The 26,722-nt window shown below is 35.6% G+C and overlaps 1 protein-coding gene across 4 annotated transcripts in view; it reads right to left on the bottom strand.

The window, feature by feature from the left end:
• Positions 1-7,203: 7,203 nt before the first annotated feature.
• Positions 7,204-26,722, bottom strand: part of ARHGEF12 (Rho guanine nucleotide exchange factor 12) — a 140,122-nt gene continuing 120,603 nt past the window's right edge. For 3 of the 4 annotated variants that reach the window (XM_081311300.1, XM_081311299.1, XM_081311301.1), the window contains exons 27-37: positions 25,679-25,804; positions 23,967-24,081; positions 21,749-21,849; positions 18,426-18,503; positions 17,006-17,081; positions 15,988-16,155; positions 15,108-15,195; positions 14,453-14,536; positions 14,232-14,311; positions 13,612-13,845; positions 10,789-11,315 (exon numbers count right to left, since the gene is read on the bottom strand). In XM_081311300.1, the coding sequence (XP_081167426.1) occupies positions 10,804-11,315; positions 13,612-13,845; positions 14,232-14,311; positions 14,453-14,536; positions 15,108-15,195; positions 15,988-16,155; positions 17,006-17,081; positions 18,426-18,503; positions 21,749-21,849; positions 23,967-24,081; positions 25,679-25,804 (1,662 nt within the window). In that variant the 3' untranslated portion in view covers positions 10,789-10,803. Of the gene's footprint in view, positions 7,870-8,451; positions 8,522-9,548; positions 9,866-10,788; positions 11,316-13,611; positions 13,846-14,231; positions 14,312-14,452; positions 14,537-15,107; positions 15,196-15,987; positions 16,156-17,005; positions 17,082-18,425; positions 18,504-21,748; positions 21,850-23,966; positions 24,082-25,678; positions 25,805-26,722 lie in introns of those variants that run through there. The other variant, XM_081311302.1, reaches the window with a different exon arrangement.

Here is a 26,722-nt window from a genome sequence, read left to right on the forward strand (position 1 = left end):
CAGGGCAAGTAAGTAGAAGAGGTGGGAATGAATCCCAATCCTCCATAGTCAGGCGCTTTTCACTGTACCAACAGATCTCAAAAGTGTGGCCTAGAAACCTCTGGGGGTGTCCAAGATGCTCTCAGAGGTCTGGAGAATCAAAATGATTTCCATAAAACTACTAGCACACCATTTGCCTTTTTTACCATGTTGTCGTTTACACTGATGACACAGAAACAATGGAGGGTGAAGCTACTGGAGGCTAACATAGACGAAGGTTGTGACACCAAGTGTCACCAACAGTCACTCCATTCCTCACTGCTCACTTGCAATACAGATCTGCCTTGTCACTTAAGAATACCCTGGATGAAGCAGTAAAAACTAATAATTTTGCCTGGCACAGTGGGGCACACCTGTAATCTCAGTGGCTCAGGAGGCTGAGACAGGAGGATCCTACATTCAAAGCCAGCTTCAGCAACTTAGCTAGGCCCTAAGGAACTTACTGAGACCTTGTCTCAAAATAAAAAAGGGCCTGGGATATGGCTTAGTGAAGGTACTCCTGGGTTTAATTTCCAGTACCAAAAAAAAAAAAAATTTTAAAAACCCTAATAGTTTTATAAAGTCACAATCCTTGAAAACACACTATTTTTCTTATTACACTGTTGCTGGAAATTGGATCTGGGGCTTGTGCACTTGCCTTTGAGGTATACCCCCAGCCCCACATTTTCTTTTTATTCTGTAATGATATGGAAAGTTTGCATAAAGTATGTCTGCTGCATACCAGAGTACCCTAACTACAGCTGAAGGAAAAGTACTTGTGCAAATGTTTGGGTTGAAACAAAACAAGCCAGTTTTCACTCTTTGTTCATTTTCTAAACAGAAGAACATTTTAACCTCAAAGAATGACTATAAGCAATGAAAGAACAGACTTAAGAATTTGGCAGGTATTTTCTCAAAAATGAAAAAAGTGAGCCTATCTCTTTGAGACAAACAACTACATTCACTGTCAATCATAAAATTCAAGATTTCAAGGAAAAACAGTATTTTGGAAATTTGCATCTACCACTCTTACACTTTTCTGATACGATCAGTTGGGAAGTAAATATGATTTTTGGCATACTACAACAACAAGACAGCCAGCCACCTCAATGTTTAAAGCAGGACAATTCATACTGCCTAAATTATGGAATCAATCCAGATGCCCATCAATAGATGAATGGATTAAGGAACTGTGGTGTATATGTAATGGAGTTCTACTGAGTCATAAAAAAAGAGTGAAATCATGGCATTTACCAGTAAGTTGATGGAAATGGAGAATATCATGCTAAATGAAATAAGCCAAATTCAGAAACTCAAAGGTCAAATGTTTTCTCTCATAAGCAGAAGATAGAGTAAAATAAAGGAAAGGGGGAGGGAAGGATAAGATTACATAAGGAACCAATCAAATATAGGAAAGAGAATGGGGGGAGGCTGAGGGGGATGAAGAACTGAAACTGACTTCCATGCATGTATGAGTTTTTTTGGACAAATCCAACTAATATGTATAATTATAAAGCTCTAATTTTAAAAAAATGTGATTTTTTGACTTTATATAAAGAAATATGTCAATATTTGGAAGGCATATTTAACTCAGTAAACTAATGCTTCCAAATGACCAATAAAGGATATTATGAAACCATGCATGGGTAAAAGATACCTTTTCTCACACATTTAAAGTGTAAAAGGGGCCAATGGATTTTCAGTGTAATGGAATATAAAAATTTCATTGATGTTTTTAGATTCTACATTGCATCTCTTTTAAAAATCTACCACATCAATAATCTATAATTATCTGAAAAGGCTATTAAAATACTTCTCCCTTTTAAAAATAAATATTGGAGACTAGACTTTCTCTGTAGTTCATGCTTCAACAGACAGCATGAAGAAGCACATACAAGAACCTAGCTGTCCTTTACACCTGAGATTCAAGATGGTTCAAAAACTTCTCAATAACTATTTTAAATTGTGGAAGAGTCTCTTTTTTAAATAAAAATGTGATTTATGTTAATGTGTAATGGATTTATTGCTATTTTTATAATAATTGTCTTATATTGTGTAAATTTTTTCATTTTAATTTTGAACATAGTAAATACTGAGAAGTAATCCACATATTCATAAGCTTCTCCATTAATCTTGAATAATTCTTAAGTGTGTAAATCAGCCCTGAGATCAAAAAGACTGAATATCACTGCACTATGTATCATGCTATCTGCCTTTGATATTTAAAATAACAGGCTTGTCATAGTGGTGCAGGCTTGTAATCCCAGCTACTCAGGGGCTAAGGCTAGAGGAACACAAGTTTGAGGACTGTCTGGGCAACACAAGAAACCATCTCAATAAAAACAAAAACAAACAAACAAAATAATAATAGTAATTTTTCCCCCTCTGGAAATACTTCTCCAAAAATTTAAATAAATTACCAAGATAAACCCTAATTAGTATCTTTGATCACCACATGTGCAGACAGACCCAATCCTGTGGATCATGTGCACAAAGAGATTTATTTCAAAATGCTTGTAAATCCATCTTTATGCTACAGGTAGATCAAAAAGTACCCTCATCAATGAGAGAACAGGCTAGGAAAACAGCTCTATCTACCTTAATGCTTTCAAACCAAGACCTCTGCCAGTGCTTAAGGAATGATGATTTCTCACTAACAGTAACAGGTGGAAACAAACATATTCCCTGACAGCTAAAATTGAGGAAGTGTTTTCAGTTAGTAAAAAGAATTATTGCTGACATTCCAGGGATAGAGGGAGGGAAACACTTAAATCTAGCTATTTGTAATATTTCATCATAAAATATCAAGATGACATCAAATTTCATTAAAAGGCAACTTTTAAATACAGCTTAAAAATAAGAGTAGAGCCTCTTTTCTTTGAAATTGGTATTAAACCTTTGGTAAAACTGTCATTTGGCTTGAAAGAGAGCAATAAAAAGTAGAAGTGACTGCTCAAATGCCAACAGTTTTATTTTCTCCATTCCATGAGAAGATGGGTGAGAGCAAATAGGAATGCTATATTGTTTGTTTTACCAAACACACACACACATATGCTTATAAACAGAACTAAGAGTAAAATAAGTTCATTTCTTACAGATCTAAGAGTATAAATACTTAACTTAAATACTTTTAACTCATCTTAATTTTTAATAGGTTTAAAACATCTCACAAAATATTAAAATGGCATTTTTTGTTATGCTGCTTAGGTCTACCAGCCAAATGTGCCCCTAAATGCCTGAAAACTAAAATACTATCTCAAAATAAGTCAAATTACAATTTAATTTCCAAACCAAAATACAGAAAATACCAAAAGTCAGTGAGCTTTCTAAGTTGAAATGGCACCTTAAAAGCATAGAAAAACTGTTATGTTAGGAAGCTCAGCACTGGGGATAGGAATGATAATAAAGATATCATATTTTTCATGTACGTAGTATTAAACTAGCGTTATCTTCAAGTGAACCATAAAAGCTGGCCCATTAATCCTACTGAATTGTACACTTAAAGATGGTAGAAATGGCAAATTTTACATTACATATATTTTACCAAAATTTTAAGAAATTAATAATGTAATATACCAAAACCCATGGGAGTGTATACTTTAAAGGGAAGAACTGTATGATGTATGAATTATGTCTTAATAAATATATTTTAAAAACAGCAACAAAGCTGCCCCACTGCTAGGTGCCCTCTGTGCCATGCAGGGAAGGAAACCATGACCAGTGCTAGGGTAATCATTAGCATGGAAGTCCACGTTACAGAGATCAACCAACCAGAGGAAACACGCTCCAACAAGTGGGAAGATGTATGAGAGTCACCGTCAGTAAGATGAGTTAGTTAAAGGCTCTTTGACTCCTTGACTTCTCTAAATAAATTGTATAAGGTAAATGAAGAATGTGTTCAAATAAAAAGTCACATACTGGTTCCTTTAAGCTTATTTAATATTTGAACTCTTATTTTCTATTTTCCCAAACCCCAGAAAACAGAAAGATTTTAGACGACCAATATTTTGTTCCAGAAACATACAGCCTTAACAGCTAGTTCATAAAAGAGCTATTTTACAAAGGTACATCTGGATAATTAGAACAATAAAGTCTTTTAGGCATTTCAAAATGTGATCAGTAAAAATACATGATTATTAATAAAGTTTTTAAAAGATATTTCCAGATTTTTTAAAAGCAATTTCTGTTAAAGAGTACATGATTGTATGGTGAACAAGGAAAATAAAATGTTCTAGTAGGAAGAGGTTTATTAAAAATAACCAACAGTGTGCACGTTACAGTTACCATTTTTGCAGTATACCTGCGTAGCAGTTGGCACCTGGGAATGGCAGGGAGGCTTCCTTCTAGGAGGAACATTTTTTTTTCCTACTAATTTATTATCAAAACCCTCAGTTCCAGTGGGGAAGGCATAAGGTACAAGACAAAAGGAACTCTTCTTGAAGGAAGAATAATTTTGCAGATCACTCTGAAAAGGGTGCAGAAATGTCAGAAAAACATGATTTAAAAAACAAAAACTGTACTACTAGGGGGAGGGTAGGCTAGCCCACAGTTAGCTGCTATAAGTTCCTGCTAATTTTGTATTTTGAGGTCCTATGCACACAGTTCTCAATGGTGCCCTCTGTGACATGCAGGAAAGGAAACCATGACCAAAGCTCTAGTAGTTCCAAATAACATCATATCAACTTCAGAGAAGAGGACTTCCAGTGTGAGATACCAACACCTCAGGAAATGTGCCAAGTTTACTAACATCAAAGAAAAAAAAAAGATGCGAGTAAAAGAAAACTCACAGGAAATGTAATTATTTTCTTTTAGCTTCTAAATAATTAAGAGAGGGAAAAAAAAGGCCTTTCTCCTGTATTACCACAGTCACTTCTTTCTCCCCCCAAAACAAACAAACAAAAATTTTTAAAAGGGGATTCATCCTAATAGTCATTAGAAGTTGTTTTGTGGGAAAGAAAGCCAAAAATCTTAGAAAATCTACCTCCCATGCAATGTAAGAATTACAATTTAGGTTCTAAAAGTCAACATAGCTCAGGAAGTTCAAGTTAGCTGATTTTAAATTACACAAAAACATATGGTCATGGCAATAATCTGATTTTAAATTATAGCACTTTGGGGGATTGTTGATTTGCCTTGATTAAGTCTATTCTCTGAAAAGGAAGAAGACCCTCCAAATGTAATTTGCCACTTAACAGTAAAAGAGCCGGTAAGCCCACAGGAGAGAACAGAGTATCAGTGCAGGTCATTTCCATAGCCAACATGTAACTTTCTGGCTTAGGGAAGGTTGTTGTCTGCCTCCATCACATTCCTCAGTACAACAGCAGATTCCAACTTCTAGTTATGTAACTTTGAGAAAAATCCTTTAATGGTAACCAATTTCACTCAAAGACAGGAGGAATATCTAATTCTATCTTCCCTGAAGGGGGACAGATATAATATGAAAGTCAAACAGATGTGATTATAATGGCCAAAATGAAATCAAAGTGTGGGAGGTCAGGTTAGGAAGGAGAAGGGAAGAAATTAGGATGGTAAGGTCAAAAGAACACTAAAAGTAGTAGGGTGGATTTCAGAATTAACTTTATCTTGGGGCATGAATGTATTTCAAAGTACTAGAGGTACAGTCAAAGTATTTTTCCAGTTAGCCCTGTTTAGCCAAGGAAAAGCTAAATTGCAAGAAAAGAGAAGTAAATAATTACTAAGAACAAAATACTGGCTGAACTAGAAGAGAAACCCAAACTTTGCTAACTTACAACCTTCTTGAGTGCTAAAGAATTATGTAATGACCCTGTAGTGTCTTTTTCCTGAAGGTTTTAGTGTCAAGTGGCTACCGGTTTAACCCTTTTTATTGGAAGTGACTACACTATTTCCAGCAGCACAATGTAACCATTTGGTTTCTACTTGCTTCTCCTAAGAGATACAGAAAAGTTCCAAATTCCAAGCTTCACTTATTTGTTAGCTTCTGCCTCTAAACATTTTCAATTTCATTCTGAGTTAAATTATACTTGGCCTATGACTTGAAATATAATTTCAATTTATAGATGAGGTACAAAGATCCAAGTTGATCTACCTAAAAACATAGATCAGTTTTGAAAGGACAGAAACAGGAATCTGGATGCTAAGCTTGTTAAGTTGTAGTGGTGTTTATAGAAGTAGTTGGGAATCCTCACCATTTGTGGTGAGAAAGCTTCTGTTTTTGAGGAAGGGGGCTGCAGTGAAGAAAAAAATTACATCCTGATTACCCACAGAGTTCAGAGGGCACTACTGAAAGATGTGAACAATGAGTGAACTCCTTCTTTATTAACAGAATTTACAATTTTGACAAATGAATTCATTTTAGTTGGCAAAATACTCCAGAAATACATTTACCTAATGTACAAAGAAAACCACAGAAAGCCAATATAAATGAAGGAGTTCTCAAGTTATAATTCTGACATATATATCCTCTGTAGGTGCTGCCAATACTGCTATTCATCCTAGAGCAGGCAGTTACCAACACTTTGCCTGCAGTATCCAGTGTATGCTCTGGTCTGCAATTCCTAAGGTCAGTCATGGCCCAGTATGGACAGAGTTTGTGGCAGTGAGGTCAGAGGAAGTGATTCTGGAGCTGGTGTGAGCAGTTCTGCCTCCTCCACCACATCTTTTTCACTCCACCCTGGCTCTCCTCGTGACTCAAAGAGCCCTTTGGCACATCAGTGCAAAAAATTAGAGTCAAACCTCCAGGTACTAATATTTTACTGGCCTTATAATCAGCAGTACCCGTGGCTTAAGACAGCCATGGTTCAACTCAGTAGTGATTCATTTTAGATAACCTTCCCAAACTCTTTACCCACCCCCATCCCACCCTTCCTTAGCAACCCCCACCACCACTGAAGCATTTCCATTTATTTGTTCTTACTTCCTGCTTAATCTGCAGGAATGATTTTACAAGTGCCAAAGTCTAATGTAGAATTATAAAAATGAAACAATACCAAGAATAACAAATTTATAGTCAAGAAAATAAAAAATTTGTTTTCCTCTCCCTCCCAAATCCCAACCCTCATTAGAAAAGATGACAACAGAAGAGAATACACCCATTTTCAAGTGCCTGCTATTTAGTATGTTGAGGATTCCTGTTAATTGGGGGTATATTCCAGCTACAGAGAAGCAGTGCTTGCATTAGGGTAGGAGGAAGCCCACTACTCTCTGACCTCTGGGCAACACATAGCTCACATCTTCTGCACATAGGGACCACCATGCCTTTGAGGTGACCCTCAGAAAATCAGCCTGCTGCACAGCAGAGAGTATGGAACACAATTAGTGAAGATGAGATGCTTTTCCTCCCTCTGCTTCATCTCCTCTCTACCCAACCTCCTAATACCCCATCCTGACCTTTTCACTTCAGGAGCAATTGATCCTTGGGTGTACTAAATACAAAGGGCCAGAACTCTCACTACTCAATTAAAATAAAACAAGGCAAATAAAAATTAAAATGTGCTTTCAAATACGGAATGAAGTCAAATAAATACATCTGATTTTCTTTTTCTTATGTCTAAGTACAATTTCATATCCTACACCCAAAGCTCTATACATTTGGTTTTTGTTCTGAATCAAAACGACTTTCCGACAGTGAGGAGAGGAGAGTGAGAGAATAGACGTTCCCTCACTGACAGACCAGTGCAGCTGCCAGACTGTGAAGAACTAGTCCTGCTCTGGACACCTCAGGACATGGTTAATCCCAAGTGGTTCACAGGCAGATCCTCTGTCACACTCTCTCTGTGTCCACACTGGAACCAGGATGTGGTTGATACAAGGCCAATGCTCAAAATCCAACAACCTGCAGTCACCTCCAGGACACTCGGCTTTAACTTTTATCTGAGAAAACATAAAGATATGTGGAAACCTGCTTAAGAACAAATGAACACTGCAAAGAATACCATGAAATCTGTAGGCATAGTTATACATTTGTTTCTGAATCAAAAAAGCATAAAAGCGTACCCAAAAGCATACAAGCAAATGAATATAAACTGCTGCACTGAACAGACCCAACCGCAGTCAAGGGGAGACCCTGTCCCTGTCAGAAGAGGCATGAAAGCACAGCAGGACCTGAGGAACAACCCTCCATACAAGGGAGTCACACCAGCACATCTCACCCTGAATCTGTGATTTACCAGACCTCCCACAGCTCCACCTTCTGCTTTCGAAAAGGTGGAGAGAGAGAAGGAAGAGAGTATAGCATGGGAACTGACAACTGCAGTTCTTCTGCGAGAAGGAATAGCAGAGTCAGCAGACAAGAGCTTTTGCTTGATTTATGATGTTTAGAAACAAATGGTTTTTAAAGACAGAAAAGAAATGGAATCTCGGAAGGTTTTCATTTTAAAGAATAATAAATCATTTCATTCAGTGTACTGTTCAGGCAGGATGATGCTAAAGTTGGGAACCCATAATTTCACATACCTGAGTGCTTGTCTGTGAGGGCTGATCCAGCCAGCCTTTGGCAAAGAATGGTATAACTTTCCTCAACCTTCTGTAAAACAAAACCACAGGTTTTTCATTTGGACATTATAAGAAAAACAAATTTTGTTAGCAGGGGCAAAAAGTAAATTTCCTTTTCCCATTTCTTCCTTGAATTAATAGCTTAAAACCTTCCCGTGTAAAATGAAAGCAGAGGGGGATACCCAGTAAAGGCAATTCTCCTATCACAGAAGTCACCCTGAAAATGGCCCCACCCCCTGTGGCATAAACTATATAAACAACTTGCCCACAGTGGTTTTCTGGCTATCTCATCTCATCAGCCATAGGATGATATCACATATAATCATATGAAGAGGTGAAAATCTATCATATGAAATTAAAAGAAAAGCTAAGGGAGACCAGTCTTGAGCTAAAAGGCTAAGAACACATTAAATCTATTCCTAAAGCCTTTCAACTAAACCATGTCAGGAAAAAGCACGTGGGCTCTAGTAGTGTTGTCTACTAGGGGCCAACCTGAATAGGGTCCTATTCAACCTGAATAGGCCATACAAGTCAGTTTTGAAACAGTAATATCTTCAATTACTAGTTTTAAAGAATTGCATTAATGTTCAAGTTTCTGGATTACAGAAGCCACTGAAGCCAAATTCTACCCATCCTGGCATCTGGGAAACTACGAACATTACTTAGCGAGTCACAGATAATTAACAGGTTACAGCAAGTCAGAGCATTTCCCTGCTGAGATTCACAACTGTGTAAGCACCACCCAGCTCAGCTTACTGTTACTGTCATCTGATGGAGGGTAGCCAGCTGCCCCAAGCACTTTAAGCTTCTTGAGAAACCCACACAAACCATAGTTATAGAACTATAACTTTTTCTATTCTTTTTGATTTGTCACAAAATAAACAGTATCGATCTTAGCTTTTTATCCATGCTTACTCATGAAAATGGTCAAAGAAAACATATGGTTTTAGAACCTGAAAAAGTTTATCAACATGAGCATTTCAGTCATTCCATACATCCTCTCTGCTAAGTGTGTTTCTTGAATAATCAAGTCTTGTGGATGCTCAAGTGGGAAGTACCTTTAAGTGTTCAAGGTCAGCCTCTATCTTATGAATGTACTCCATGATCTGGCTTTGTGAATCTGTATAAGAGGAGGGGCTCTGGATCTCAAAACAGGAATCTTCCATAGTTCCCCAGCGCCGCTGGACCAGGAATTCTGGGGTGAATGGTGAACCTGCCCCATCAGAATGAGCATTCTGGGGAGAATGCTGCTGATGGTGAGTGGAGTCCATAGAAGGGATGCCTGTCACAGGCTGCAGGGTAAATGAGGAAGCAACCTCCTCATCTGTGGAGCTCTCCTGCACCGTTTCATAGCCATCGAGGATCAAACAGTTTCCTATTGATGGAGTCAGAATAGTTAGATGAGATTAGTACTGCTATCAGGACATCAGAAAATAGAAAATAGAGATGGGGTTATATGCTGACAATCTGAAATGCTATTAACAAAGGGAAAAGCCATTAACACCCAAGCTTAGTTTTAAATCCATCAGAATTTTCTCACTTCAGATTAAAGCTAAACCTGGCAAGCTTTCAAGGTAACCTGTGAATAATTTCATATTAGTTGGCATTTTAAAAGTTTAGAGCTAGAAACTACAAAGTCCCAATATGATCTTGTCACCACCTCCCCTGCCAAATACCTCTCTTACTTGGTTTCTTACCGTTTTCTTCCTGCCCTGTAAACACTCCCTAAATACAAAAAGCCTGTTCCTGACATGCAGCTTTGACTCCTCTGCCCTCTGCGGGAACACTGCTCCCAGGTATCCACGTGGCTTTTCCCTCACTTCACTCAGGTACTACTTGACAGAGGTCCTCTTTCCAATCCCTATCTGCCTCATTACTCTATACCCCTGTATCCCAACATTTTTCTTTCTAATGCTTCTCATTATCTGACATCTACTTAATTGTTTTATTTTTTTTTTAACATTTAGTTTTTAGAAGTAGTTGGACACAACACCTTCATTCTATATATTTATTTCTATGTGGTGCTGAGGGTCAAACCCAGGGCCTCACACATGCTAGGTGAGCACTCTACTGCTGAGCCACAATCCCAGCCCTTAATTTGTTTTCTTATTTACCATTACTCTTTCCCCTACTGGTACTCAAGCTTCATGAGGAGACTTTTTCTGCATTTTATATACTGTTGTATCTCTTAGCCCCTAGCATGAGGTCTGGTATAAGTAGATTCAGGAATTATTTATTGAATGAGGAATATGTACTACACACATGTAGACATATATGCAAACACAAATAACATTCATTCCAGCATACAAAACATTAACAATAATCAAAATCAAAGTTTAAATGCGAAAGAAACTTGCCTGAGATGCGTAAATTAACATCCTTCTCCTCCTTTTTAACTGCTCCATCACCTTCTGATGGATTATCATCACTATGTGCTTCACGGGCATCAAAAAAGTGCTCTCCACTCTCATCAAGACCCCCTTCTGGCTCTGTGGCAGGCATCTCTGGGGTCATAATCATGTGGTCCATTACTAAAATGTTACTTGCCTGGCTATCTTGGGATGCCAGTACCACTGAATCCCGTGGAGCAGAAGATTCAGTTGAAGTCCGTGGACTGTAACAAGCTGCCATGTCACCAGTTCCAGTTCTAAAGGGCATCTGTCCTTCACCAGGATAAGCCTTTGTATTTTCAGAGTTCTGGATTTCACTATCTGCCTGAACCCCCTGAGAGGTTATCCTGTAACTTGGGAAACGCTGCCAGTCTTCCTGAGTGTTCTTCTCAGTCAAACCTAGCTGCTGTACCAGCAACTGCTTCAACAGACCCACTAAAGATTTAGAATGGGGGAAAGAGAAAAAAAAAAAAAAAAAAGGAAAGCATATTTATAACCATAGCCTCAGACAGCCAGAATCAGGTAGCCGAGTTTCCAATCATCTCCAAATCTAAGCACCTTTTAATAACATGTTGCCAAAATACCCATTTTATACAATAACCTTTAAAAAAAAAAGCATCATCTTCTACAAATGACTTAACATTAAACTAGACTCAACAAGAGTTAAGCATCATGAATAGGGAGGTACTCCTCTTTAGGAAAAAAACCCCAAATACCAACATCATGTCTCTATTTTGTTTTCTATATAAGTGGACTAAAACTCAAAAGGTACTTAAAGATGTTGAAAGGCTGTCTAAACTAGACAAACAAACAAAAAAAGCTAAAATTTCTGATTTTTCCAGGAGAACACTATATACATAGGCATTATTTTTTCTAGTTTTATTAGCCACATAGAACATTTATCATTATTAATAATACAAAGAATCTCCCTACATGGTGAAGAAGAAAATAAAATTGCCCTGTAATAATTTAATTCCTATTTTTTGGTAGTAGTATATCTAATCTCCAAAGATAAGAAGATATTCATTTGGTTTTTAAAAATTATCTTACTAGTTGTATAGCTTCTATATGTTGTAGAAAATAAGAACCAATTAAACTATGAATGAACTAATAAAATTTATGTTGAAGTCACTCGTACAATGACAGAGTTCTAGGGCAATGTTAGTCAAACTATCAGAGATCACCAAGACTAGAAGGGTGCATCAGTGCATACCTGTAATTTAGCAGTTGGGAGGCTAAAGCAAGAGGATGTAAGCTCAAAGCCAGCCTCATCAACTTAAAGAGGCCCTAAGCAACTTAGTGAGACCCTGTCTCAAAATAAAAAATAAAACAGGCTGGAGATGTGGCTCAGTGGTTAAGTGCCCCTGAGCTCAATCCTTAGCTTTTAAATAACTTTAACTAAATCCCTACTTTCATCCTGGGCTTAATTTCTATCTTATGTTTCTTTAGGAAATTAGTTTCCACATGTGTCTGAGTGTCTAACCCTCTCTTCTGTCTTTCACTACATTCACTTCCTGAGAGGTGTCATGAATTCTTATGGTGTTGACACTCAAATATCTCCCTGAAATGCCAACTTTGTGCTAGTCACTTTCTCTTGAATGGTTTGCCACTCATTAACTAAATGTTGACATGACTTAAAATGGAGCCCATAATCTGTGCCAAATCATCAAGTGGGGCAAAAAGAGGTAGGGAAGGTGGTATTCTGACTAGAATATTGAAATTATCTTTACATTTTTGCTTTCCTTTGCCCTCATATCCAAATAAGTCAAACGTTCTAAGTATTTAATGATTCCTTAACTTCATTTCTACTCCTAAAACCATTCTAGTCCAAACCCTTTCAGGCTCAAATCCAGACTACTATAATAACTTACTTAGTAAGCATATCACTCTAAGCCTCTTTCCCTTCAAATCCTTGTATGACTTTTAGCCCAATTAATCTTTTTTCATTTATACCCTAGTTTAAAAACCTCAAATGGTTCTCTACAGCTATACCAACTGTTCTTGGACTTTTCCCCACCTTATTACACCTGAGAGATGTATCTTCCTGTTTGTAACAGTGATTCTCAACCAGTACAGAGAGGGAAGGGGGCAACTAATAGAGTGGGGTTTGTGTGTGGCAATAATATGTGGTAGATAATATGATAATTTCCATAAGAAAGGTAGAAGAATATGTGTAGTTTGAAAAGGCTCTTAAAACATGGTAATATGCTATCCTTGAAGTATAGAGTGCCCAATTTGGTATTCAAAGTTCACAATGGCTGGGCTGAACAGCACATTTTTTCTTTTTTCAACCTTTCCCATAGTCCTGTAACTTACAGCCTCTACCATAGGCCAGCTAGCCTGCTTACTGTCTCTGAACACTTGCACAGTTTCCTGCTGATGCTTTTGGTCTTACCAGTATTCTGGTCTAAATGGCTTCTATTCTATGCACCTGTCTGAATCTTACCCATCCTTCAAGACAATAATCACATCTTTCTTGTTCTCTAATGCCTTTCTCTGATCATTCTAACCCAAATCAATTCTGACATATCTGCATTGTTACTGTTTGAATGTTTCCTTAAAAAGGTACAGGTAGGGTGGGTAGGGGTTTCTATCATCTTTCCAATTAGACTGTAAATATCTTGAAGGGAAAAGTTTATACACCTTTGGATTCTTCCTAAATGGCTGTTCAGTACATTATAGAATGCTGGTACTTAATAGGTATCTGCAGTAACTTATGAATAGAACTTACAATTCCTTAGTGCATCCAATGCCCACCGTTCTTCTGAGACAGGCAAGTGTGGATCTGGGATTGTTATTTGATAATTTTCTCCACTTTCCTTTAGTGTCCCATCTGTATGCTGTTCCTTTGCAAACTGTCTCTCAGTCACAAAAAGATCATCTGCCTCTGATTTCCCAGAGATACTCAGTGAATGAGACTGAGGTTTTGATGATATTAAGGGAGACTCTAATCCCAAATCTCTGTCTGTTTAGTGGAACAGAAAAGGTAGAGTATATTTCAACAAAAAGTTTAAGCATTCAGAAAATACTTAGAAAAAAACAGCACATAAGTTACAAAGCATCAAGTAAAATACACAACACGTAAAGCAATGTTATACTGGCACACAGAAAGTTTACAAGTTGAGTTTGTTAAATTGTACAGCTGATGCCAGCACCTGTGTAAACCAAAAGTTTCAAACTTTCTTTAGGTAATTTCAATAGGTAATAGGCTACATTTGTTCATTCTTATCAGTTTTTGTGTTTGATGGTGCTGAGGACTGAACCCAGAGCCTCATGCATGGTAGACAAGCATTCTACCACTTAGCTAGCTACATCCCCAGCCCCCATTCTTATCCTAAGAGATAAGTTTACCTGGACTTTGTAGACCGGTGACTGAAATGCCATGCTGTTCTACTTTTAATTTTGGTGATTCTTCTTCATCATTGTCTCCTCTGTAGGAAGAAAACAACAACAATAATCTTTCAGCTTCATGAGGTACCTAAACATCACTGCAAACAAATATAAGAATTACCCATCTCTTTTCTGACCAAAACTACAAAATAAGTCTTATTACAACACCAAGGAACACTTACTCGCAAGCTGGTGACTGTAATGGAATTGGCTTTGTGGATTGCTCCTTCACTGAAGCAGCCATTCGACAGATTAGGTCCTGCCAGCTTCACGAAGTTTGAAAGAAATCCAAAATACAAGAAGCAAAGGAAAAAAGAAATACACTCAGAAAGCAAAAATAAAAGTGAAACAGAAACCAAACTAACCGAAGCAAAAACTCCCCACTCTGCCAGAGACTATTATTCTGGCAACACACTATTAAGTTAAGATTCCAAAATCACCCCTGAAAGAAAATTCTAACATGGGCATATTACCCAGTAAAACAATTCACTTGATACTTCTGAGAAATTTTTCTTTAGAAAATTTACTTGTAATAGAACAGAATCAAAAGACATCAATGTTAAAAGGAACAAGTTCTTAGAGGAATGTTTCTAAGAGAATATAGAGGAGAGCTGGGGATATAGATAAGTTGGTAAAGTGTTTGCCTTGCATTCAAAAGGCCCTGGGTTCAATCCCCAGTACCACATTAAAAAAAAAAAAAAAGAATATAGAAGAAGTGCTTAGTTTCAATATAGGTTTTGGTTTATAAAGTCTATTATAAAAACAAGTTCATGGAATATTATCCTTGGGATAATAAAAAATGTTAATTAGAACAAAGAAGCTAAATCTAATACATACACAGTCTTTTCAGAGACTGTCTGTGCCACCAATTCGTAAATTTGGGCTCCGTTGTCTGACATGGAGATGACAAATAAAGCTTTGTTGTCTGGAAAAGAACAAGACAAAACTTATTTACTAATATGATCTAGAGAGTTCATAAGGGATATTTCTAGGGTCTTAATTTAGATAAAGGTTGAATATGCTCACATTGCAAAAATTCATCAAGCTGTATATTTTAATTATGAGCAACTTACTGTATGTTTTACTACATATGTTACACTTCAATAGAACAAAGATTATAAAAATTAACACTAAATTCCACAGTTGTTAGAAAAAGATGTCAAAATCTAAATTACTAAACTGAATGCTATTATTCTTTTGCATTTATTTTGAACTGCCCCTTTGCTAAGTTGTCAATAACATTCAGTGAGTATTGAGAAAAAAGATATCATAAATTTACTTTGCCTTCATATAACTAACAAGTTTTGAAAAGGATCATTGTAATACAGTTAAAATACAACTTGCCAACCTAAACTGGCTTTAATAAACCCAAACTACACACACCTCTTCAGTTATCAAAAAACATACCACTCTAATGAACGTCTTCTCATTGGGATTACCTCTCAATGCACTATCTTCATTGGCATTTATCAATGATTTGAACATAGAATAAAGACCAAAATAACTGCAAAAAAATTTCTAAATGCAGAAATCACTCAGAGAATCTAGGCATCCCAAGTAATTTGGGGGTATAAACTTTAAATTTCCTTTCTAAACAGTAAATAAACTGCATTTCATTTGCCTAAGAATAGCCAATTGTGCTATTTAAACAACAGTGACTACTGATGCAACTTCATAATTAATCTGGAGGTTACTATCCTTTGGTGGACATACTCACCCGTTGCCACTTGTCGAACCAACACTGTATTCAACTTAATGACAGGACTAAATGTGTGTTTGCTATCAGCTGTAGATGCCAGAATCTTACTATGACACCTTAACACCAGCCTATCATCCTGTTTTTGTAACAAAACAAGAATGTCCTCCAGCAGCAATGTGTACAGATCTAGAAATAAAGATGTAGAAAAGGTAATAAGTACAGAAACTGAGATATGTTTAATAAATTTTAAAAGAATGTCAGAGAAATTTTTTTTTTCTCCATACTGGGGATTGAACCCAGGGATGCTTAACCACTGAGGCACATCCCTAGCCCTTTTTAAATATTTTATTAGAGGCAGGGTCTTGCTGAGTTGCTAAGTGCCTCACTAAGTTGCTAAGACCGGCTTTGAACTTGCAATCCTCCTGCCTCGGCCTCCTAAAGCCACTGGGATTACAAGTGCGCACCTCTGTACCTGGTTGAGAAATTTTATTTCTGATAAAGCTAATAAATTTGAAAATTGACATTGGTATTCCTTCCTCCCTCCCTCTCTTCCTTCCTTTCTCTCTGTGGTGGGGATCAACCAAGGGCCTTATTCATGCTAGGTAAGCATTCTGTCACTGAACAATATCCCCAGCCCTATGATTTCTTTCTTTCTTTTTTTTTTTTTTTAATTTTTATTGTGTTTTACCAAAGTAAGTCTGTAACCAATAAGAACTAAAGAACAATATTCTCTCACCACATATAATTTGAGAGGTAATGGTCTAAAAAAAAAGCTGATTATAAAGATTCATTAGAATACAATAATGATGGAAATGGGACTGAATCATGAAAAAGTTTTCTGCTGCATTCCTAAATGAATATTTCACACACACACACACATAACAAATAACACAAATAGAAGTCCTCTAAATAGCATTGCTAACTCTCTTAAGGGAAAATTGTAAATGGTTCTTTCTTCTTCCCTTTGGTAAAATGAAATTCTTATTCTTTTCCTTTTTCCACTCTTCTCAAAACTGACAGATAATATCAGACTCACCAATACTTTTGTCTCTATTCACCTTCCAGACCAATGGTCCTTCATGAATCATCTTCCTTTTTGTTAAATCCAAATTCTGCCAAAGTAAAGAGAGTTACATGCAAATTATTTCCAAGCACTCAATGAGAAGGTATTCTGTATAATTTAGTTTCTTTTCAAAACATTCTTAATATAATGAATACCATTTACATTCAACTATTATTATGCTCTCTGTCTTGAAAATGGAATAGTTTACATTAAAGTAACCTGCATATCTCTCTCTCTTTCTCTCTCTCTCTCTCTCTCTCTCTCTCCCTGCCCCGCACCCTCTGTGTGTGTGCGTGTGTGTGTCCCCACTGTGCAAAACAATTTAAAGTATAATTTTAAAAAACTTTTAAAAAATTAATCTACATAAAATCTCTTAAATAGGAAAGGCATCTTGGAGAAAAACATTCAAGAGTATTATCTTTCAACTCTCACTCCAAAGAGATAATAGCTTATGATAACAAACAGTAAACCAACTCATTCCCAATCCATCTCTTAACTACAATAACTGGATGAGGGTGATGTACATGCTTATCTATAAGAGGCTTCTGAGTCCAAAGGTTCTAATTGCAAATAAAGCTTTAAGGCACAACATTCACCATGAAAAGTCCAAGTACTATTATTCATGCTTACTCTAAAATCAGTAGCTTTTTAGTAAAGAGAATCATTTTTTAGCATTAGCAGCTCTTGGAAAATCTTTTTGGAAATCAATGGAATAAGTACATTAGCATGCTTCTTGATAAACTGTTACATGTGACACAGAAATCTATTTTAAATAGTCACCAAACGAATCTGCCAAAACAACCACTTAATGAAATGGTATAAGAAAGACTCATCACGCCTAAAAAGTTTATTAGTATAAAAGTCCACATACAAGTGGTGCAATTAGAAAACACTATTATTCCTGCAATGGTTTCAAGTTTTTATGTTTTTCAAGAGCTTCACAGAAAAATAATTAAGTTATTCTGCTTTACTCAATGATCTGGAAAGTTCTTGTAGTAAACAAGCTATAGAACATAATAAAATGGGCCAGGGATGTAGCTCAATGGTAGAGTGATTGCCTAGCATGTGCCCAGCACCATTATAAATAAATAAATAAATAGTTTAAAAAAAAAGAGAGAGAAAGAATACAGTAATATTACTAATAATTAGTGTTCCTTAGTCTCCTGACAATTCCTGTCATGTAAAATTATAGTTTTTCACAAAATGGTCTAAAGACAAAAATAATTCTTACACAGATAAGACATATAAAAGGCAGAATAAAATCATAAATAAAGATAATCTATGATATAGAACTCCTTCAAGTGATGAATATTCCCACTAAGATGTTAATTACCTGCCAGGTCTTTAGTACATTCTATTTTATTTTTAAAATTATGATTAGACCATCTCTCACCCTGAGCTCTTCAACATTTGGGTACTCTGATAACTTCAGATTGGAGGTATCAAGGCGACGCTGATAATCTTCTAAGCGCTGAAAATCAGGATGGAGCCAAGGTTACTGCTTTGGTCATCAATGACCTCTCTGTTTCCACACCAAGTGGACATAATTAATCTGTGTTGAACTGAGCTCACTGCAACACTAGACATAACTAACAACCATTCTATCTTAAAACACCTCTTTGGCTTTAGCATTATTATACTCTATTAACATAACACATACCATTTACATTCAACTATTATTAACACTCTCTGTCTTGAAAGTGGAATAAAGTTTACGTTCAAATAACCTGCATAAAATTTCTTAAATACGAAAGGCATTTTGCAGAAAAATATTCAGGAGTAGTTTTCCTTCCTCCTCCTTGCCTGTCCCTTCTCAATCTTCTTTTCAAACTCATTGGCCTTTTAACTACCTTATACTTCTGAATATGTAAATCATATGGATAGTACAAATTTCTGAAGGTTAGTATGGCAAACAACCCTGTTCTTTTGCCCTCTCTCTATTCCCAATTGTCTCTAAAGAAAGCACTAATATCTATTTCTTGGATGGCCATTAAGAAAAATCCTATTCAAAGAGAATACATGTATATACAACCGTGTGTGTTATGTGCGTATACACACGCTTTTAAGATGTGGTAGTATAATATATTCACACATCTATTTTTCTGGTATTCTTCATTCAATTGGCAGATTAATATATGTATTTCATGTGTGTGGTGTGTATTAGAAGGGGTAGGTGATAGGAAATATATTTTGGAGATTGTTCCATATTAGCACATATAGAGAGAGAAGTCTCATGTTTTTTCAAAGACTATGAATAATATTTAACTGAATGAACTATAATTTAACCACCTCTTACTAATAGGCATTTTGATGACTACCAGTCTTCTCTAATAACAAATAATACTGTAATAGAAAGACCTTAAACATATGCCTTTGTACACTTGTGCATATATATCTTCAGGATAAATTTCCAGATAAAAACACTGAATCAAAGGTTATGTGCATTTTTCTTCAACATTATGAAATTTTCAAATACACAGAAAAGTTTGAAATTGTGTCATGAATACATGCATACCCACTACCTACATTCCACAATTAACATTTGTTTTGTTTTATTACATATTTATCCATCAATTCTTCCTGTATCTATCAAATCAATCCATTTTGTCTTTTGGATGCATCTCGAAATCATAGATCTAAGTATACACCTCTCCTAAATACTGCAGCATGCATTTCATAAACAGAAGTTCAATATCTGTGTAGAGTTCTTTAAGTAAAATTTAATAAGGTGAAGTGCACATATTTTAAGTGTATCTTTACATAATATTTGATAAATGCATATACCCATGCAATTCAAACTCCTATCAAGATATGAAATATTACCATCACCCCAGAAAGTTTCCTTCTACTTCTTCCCAGTTATCCTCCACATTCCCATTTTTCTGATACTTTTCCTACCATAGATTAATTTGGCCTCTTAGAAGTTTATATAAATAGTTATTTATATATAAGTATTCCTTTGTGTCTGGTTTCTTTCCAATCAGCATAATGTGAGATTCACTCCTTTTTATCCCCTGGCAGTATTCTATTTTATGACTGCACCACAGTTGGTTTATCCACTCTCCATCTGATGAATTCTTAGTTGTTATGAATAAAGCTGCCATAAACATTCCGGTAAGTCTGTTTGTAGGCATACACCTTCATTTCTCTTGAAATGGGTCAAAGGGTATGTGCATTTAATTTAGATAAATATTGCCAAATTTCCCTTAGGTTTTATCTTTTTACCCTCCAAACAATACATTAGAAAGTACCTACACTGTTGTTCTACAGCCTCACCAACAAAGTTGTCACCATACTTAGCTCCTAAGATATTACACTCATTTCCATGGGTTCAATTAGCCTCTGTATATTCACAATCTGAAAATTTATCTTCAGTATAGTCCTCTTAAAGGTGGACCCACATAGGTAACTAATTACTGCATCTCTCCACCTCCTCAGATCTATCTCCACTCCTCCTGACCATCCACATATGCAAGCCAGAAACCTGTGTTTATTCTTGACATAGCCTCTCCTCAAATCTTTCTCTGAATCAATCACCAAATCCTGCCAATTTCATCTCCTAAATATTCCTCCAATTCCTGTCTCTCTCAGAGCCACCATCAGTTATTCTGGACTATGGTCAGACCCCTAACTTGTATCTCTCACTTAAAACCTACCTCTTTCAACCCACCCTCCACATAGGAGTATGAATGAAACCTCCCAGTAAAAATCTATACACCTCCAAGGTCTTCATGTCTATAATAAATTCCTATTGTTCTTGGAATAAAAATCAAAGACTTTAAAATGGTTGAAAGAACCCTCTGTTGTTTGCCTCTGGCCTACCTTACCTCATTTTATAGTACTCTCACTACTTTATAGGCACGATCCACATTGATCTAACAGTTGTTACTCAAACAGACAGGACTTGCTTTGTATGTCACACATACTGCTTGCTCTCTATACCTGTAGGTTGTCCCTTTCCATGTTGTTTTGACTCATTTCTACTCATCCTTCCAAACTTGATTCAAACTTCAATTCCTCTAGGGAACTTTTACTGAAAGTCATTCTAACATCTCAAAACAAGGTTAGGCCTCCTAGTGAGATACTTACTGATAGTATCCTTAAATTCTCCTTCATACAGTTACCAATACTGACTCAAAATGCTTGTACTATAATCTGTCAAATGCCTTTTAATTCTACTAGATAAAAGTTCAATGTGGAGAGTTATTGTGCTCAATTTCTTAATCCCCCTAGACTTGCTCCCAGCCTACAGTGTATGTTCCACAGAATAGACAAATGAATAAACAAACAGCAAGAGATGTTCAAAAGAGTCAAATACAACTCTGATATAACAAGTTGATCTGAATTTCTGGGAGTGATGGCACATGCCTATAATCCCAGTGACTCAGGAGGCTGAGAAAGAAAAATTACAAGTTTGAGGCCAGCCTCAGCAACACTGGAAGATCCTTGGCAAAGGATCTTGGCAAGACTGTGTCTCAAAATAAAAAATAAAAAAATGCTTGGGATGTAACTCAGTGGTAAAACACTCCTGGGTTCAATCTCTAGTACCTAAAAAAAAAAATCTGGACTCACATACTACATGTATAGATGTAAAGCTAACAAATGTCCTTGCCCATCAATCATGTAATGATAATTTCAATTATTTCACAGATCCTAGGTAATATGAATTTAATATTCTTTCAATGCCATCCTTATCTTCTTGCTTTTCCTTTTTACCTGTTTGTTTTCTGCCTCCTTGACAGCCTGATTTACATAATTTAAGATCTGACGACAGTGATCAGCAGCTTTCTTCACCTTCTCTCTTTCCATTGGCCATTCTGAATATGGGGAAGAAATTCAGAATGTAAAATAGGAAAAATTAAAAAAAGAAAAAATATATAAATATATACATGAGATTTCATCTTATTTCAACAGTTCATAAGAACATACTAAGACCCTAAATATTTTTATGGTAGGTTAAAATGTATGGCAGAATCTCGATTTGGATAGTCTTTGAATAGGTGAGACCTCTGATAACAATACTTTACTTATTTTTATTGTGACCAAGAATTTTTTTATTTGAAGTTTTTTAACAAAAAACTAGATTTATTCAGATGAAAAATTTTACAGTATTGAAATAATTTATTATTTTAACCTGGTTCAAGAATTACTACATATCAACATATATAGTGTAAAAAATACAGCCTAAACAAATTGTATATTTAATTCATTATTTAAAACCCTTTTTGATAAAGAAATCAGAATCTATTTCTTAAATAGTTTTCTTTATTGTATTCTCTCAAATTTATAAATATAGGCTTGTAAGTGGCATACAACTTGGATTTTTTTTAATAGAGCTTTATGGTTGTAATAGTAGTTGGGTTCATCCCAAAAAACTCATTCATGCATGAAGTCAATTTCAGTTCATGATCCCCCTTCCTTCACCCTTTTCCCTTCTGTTCCTTCCCCACCTGCCTCTACTACACTAGACTTCCTTTAGATTTTCTATTAATTAATGCATTTGACTTGTTCCTTATATAATCTTATCCTTCCCTTCCCCTTTCCTTTATTTTACTCTAGCTTCCGCATATGAGATAAAACATTCCACCTTTAAGTTTCTGAATTTGGCTTATTTCACTTGGCTCGATATTCTCCATTTCCATCCATTTACCAGTGAACACCATGATATCATTCTTTTTAATGGCTGAATAGAACTTCATTGTGTATATATACATACATATATATATATATGTATATATACACACCATAATTTCTTAATCCATTCATCTATTGATGGGCTCAACTGGGTAAATTCCATAATTTGGATATTGTGAATTGTGCTGCTATAAACACTGATGTGGCTATGTTGCTTTATATAGTACGCCAAATTTTAGATCTTTTGGGAAAACACCTGATGACAGTACTTTAAAACATAGGTTTTCATCTTTAAAAAGAAACTATAATATAGAACCCTAAATTCAGAAATTATGCATTACATAAAATATAATGATCACAATATTACACACTACAGGCGGAAGGTCTCAACTCATTTTGTAAGCTATATAAACAGGACCCTCTTTTCCCCCTGGAATTTCATAGTGCAGAGCCTATATAATTATGTCCAGTGGCCCTGTTAAAGCAATATTTTTTAAGTAACACAATTCAAAAAAATTCCAAAACAAGTTGCTTTGAATTTGAGATTATATCTAAAGAAAGAAAATCAATTACAATGTTTATATCATTAAAATAGAAGATAAAGTTCACCAAAATGTGCTGAGGCTACACTTTGCCTAAGGGATACCAAAATCAGAACATTCAGAATTATAGTCCTCTAAACAATGGTCCAGCTATACTGAACAGATATAATAAGGTATAAAAATTAACAGGTACGAATGTTTCTCAATTATGCAAATTCTCAGACATAGAAATAGGAATTAGACTGCACAAATATTAATTTAAAAAAAGTATAAGAGCCTAAAGCTAAACTGAGAAACTCAGATTTACTTCATGTTTCAAAACAGGAGCTGGAATGATAGCACATTGGTTTAACTTAGTAGAACTACATATATAGATATAAAACATCTCTTCAACCCAATATAGATGTTCTTTAAACAAATATATATGCTCGAATGAGGATGGACAAACTTTTTCTATAAAAAATCAGATAATTGTTTTATACTTTACAGACCTAATGGCCTCTCTTGCAACTATTCAACACTGCTATTGCAGTATAAAAGCTGGCAGAGACACTATGTAAACAGATAGGTAAGGCTGTGTAAGCCTGTGTTTAATAAAACTTTATTTGTAAAAATAGGCAGTGTGCCTGATTTGGACCATAATCCCCACAGTTTGCCAAACTCTCACTATAGCTACTAATGGATACATTAAATCCAACAGTCTAAAGAAGATTGGATTAGATTTTTTTTTTTTTTTTATTTCAGGGAGAATGCTGTACCTGTGTATTTGGCAATGTTATCCAAAAGAAGTGGGTATTTAGTAAGCCTCTGCATTTGGGTGGGAATGATATCTTTCAGCTGAAGACGACGACAAAGTGGATTACTCTCAGCATCCTAAAATTAAAAGAAATAAATGAATATGTACTCTTATTAGGCAGTACATTGTACCACATAAGTACCTATAACATTCTGGTTATTAAATCAAGACAAAAAATAACAAGACACATCATTGCCATACTACGATTCTGCTTTCTCCTCTAATCTCATATAGGGGGAAGAAAGCCTGTTATCAATGGTTTCTGCTATCTGTTTAAGCACTAACTGACAGCATCCACAATCAACTAACAATTACCTTCCTGTGTTAAAACTGCTTTATGTTCACCTATTCAAAAAATGTAAGTACACTTTCCTGACTGGCATTCCTATTAAAAGTTGGTTAACTTCTTTGTTATCTGCCATTCCAAGTAGGTACAATGGATCACCAGTCTGGACATGACAGCTTATCTATATCAGAAGTCTACAAACATTCAGTAATGTGCCAGTTAGTAAATATTTAGGTTTTGAAGGTCAGTCTCTTAAAATTACTTGACTCTGCTGTTTTAGCAAAAAAGCAGCCACAGAATTTATAAATGAATGAACATTGCTTTATGTAGTACAACAACAACAAAAATAAAATCTCTAAGATGGACTCCAAGATTTCCACATTTTGGTGGAAACACTCTGCATAATCCCATCCCACTGAGTGGATGAAATCCACGAATAAAGAGGAATATCATTCCTATGATTAGCTTACTAACTATCAGTTGCCTGTGAGTTAATCACAAAGGAGATTACCCCAGGTGGGTCTGACTTAATCAGAAAAGACTTGAAAAGAAACCTGGGTCAGAGATCTCCATTCCTAATAGTCTGGAAGAAAACAAACATCTATCTATAGCTGTAAACTGGGGATCATATAACAAAGAGAAACATTCTATAGAAGACTGCTCCCTAGCCAACAATTAATAGGAAGGCAAGGACCTCAGTTATTCATTTTTAAGGAAATGAATTCGAACAACCAGTGAGCTTAGAAGAGATTCCCAAGTCTTAGATGAGAACTGCGGCTCTAGCTAACATTTTGATTTCAGCTGGTAAAACCCTGAAAATAGATCTAGCTAAATTGTGGCCATATTCCTAAACAACAAAAGCTGTGAGACAATAAATTTGCATTAAGTGGTCACTTAATGTATATTATACAATACAAAATAAATACAACTGTGTTCCAATTAAACTTTATTTTTAAAAATAGGCACAAGGCTGGATAATTTACCTATGGGCTTTAGTTATCAAATCTTATCTATACCAATGTAAACACCTACCCCAGTGAGTATGACTGCTGTTATAGTCTTCCTTGGACCCGATATAAGCCCATTTTAATGTTTTAACAATATTCTTTTAATAATATATATATATGAATTCCTGATAAAATCTCTATGGTAATGTGGATTTCTACATCAAGTATTTTAATCCTGACATATATATATTTTTTTGTTCATCATTCCAAAATCATTTTTATGCTTCCAATAATTTAAGAGATAAATATTGTTATTTTAAATGTTAACAAAAATGTTATCCTGTAAAAGACAGTCTAAGTCAGGATTTTCCAAGTTTATTTGGTAATTGTTAAAAACTTGCATTATTTTCTTTTAACTTGCGTTATTTTCATTCAACTCACTTGCACAAATGTCTGGAATCGAGAGTCCTTTTTCTGACGAGACTTGATCATTTCCAGAGCGAAAGGTTGATTACTGCAAAACGTAGCAGCAGCATGTTTCAACTTCTCCTCTCCTGGTCCACTGAACTGTACCAAGAATGCAAAGAAAACAATAGAGAATGAGATACAGAGCTTATACAAGGCCATGCAAAATAAGAGACAACCATGATTCTTTCAACATTCTAGTAGAATGTATTCTCAATTGACAACAAATATAGAACTAGATATTTATGTGTAGTATCAATAGCTCTCCATTAGGAAAGGTCTGACCCTGACACATCCAGGCCTTTTCTGATCGGACATCAATGTTTTCTTGCTGGTAACTTATCATAACTTGTTACCTTTCAGCCCACACCACTACTAAATCAGATAGAAAGGTGACATTTCATGAAGGCAAAAAGGAAATAGAATATTTTTCAAGTGCTGTCAACTTCAAGGAAAAGAACTGTCAAACATGCATTGCATATCTATTGAAGCTAACCTTCAGAAATGAAGAAATTTAGATATTCTCAGATGAATGGAAACTAAAATAATTAGCTTCTATCAGACTTACCCTTAAAGAATGGTAAAGACCTTCAAACAGGAAACTAATCATGGAGCATCAAGAAGGATCAAAGAACAATGGAAAGGATAGAAATTTGGACAAATACAATAGATAATCCTTATCCTTACAGAACTAGATATTATGTGCAGTACAAATATACAATGTCCATCTTTTGCCCATTATGATGTTTTCATCTTAAATTTCATTTTATTAATAATAAAATTGTTATTTGACTTTAAAAAAAGGGAGGGAGGGTGACATTTGGAGAATACGAGACACAAAATGCCTGGAGACTCAGATTAAAATTTCATTTTCACCAGACCCTGACACCTTTACAAGAATTACTGCTCCAAGAAACAAATCCTTAGGACACTAGCTTGTTTTCCTACTAACTATGAAATATGCTGTGACTAAAAGCAGCGTAGAGATTAAATTAATTACTGCTACATTTGTGCAGCGAC

Source organism: Spermophilus citellus (genome assembly GCF_964194105.1).
Source record: "Spermophilus citellus genome assembly, chromosome: 2".
Taxonomy (NCBI): Eukaryota; Metazoa; Chordata; class Mammalia; order Rodentia; family Sciuridae; genus Spermophilus; species Spermophilus citellus.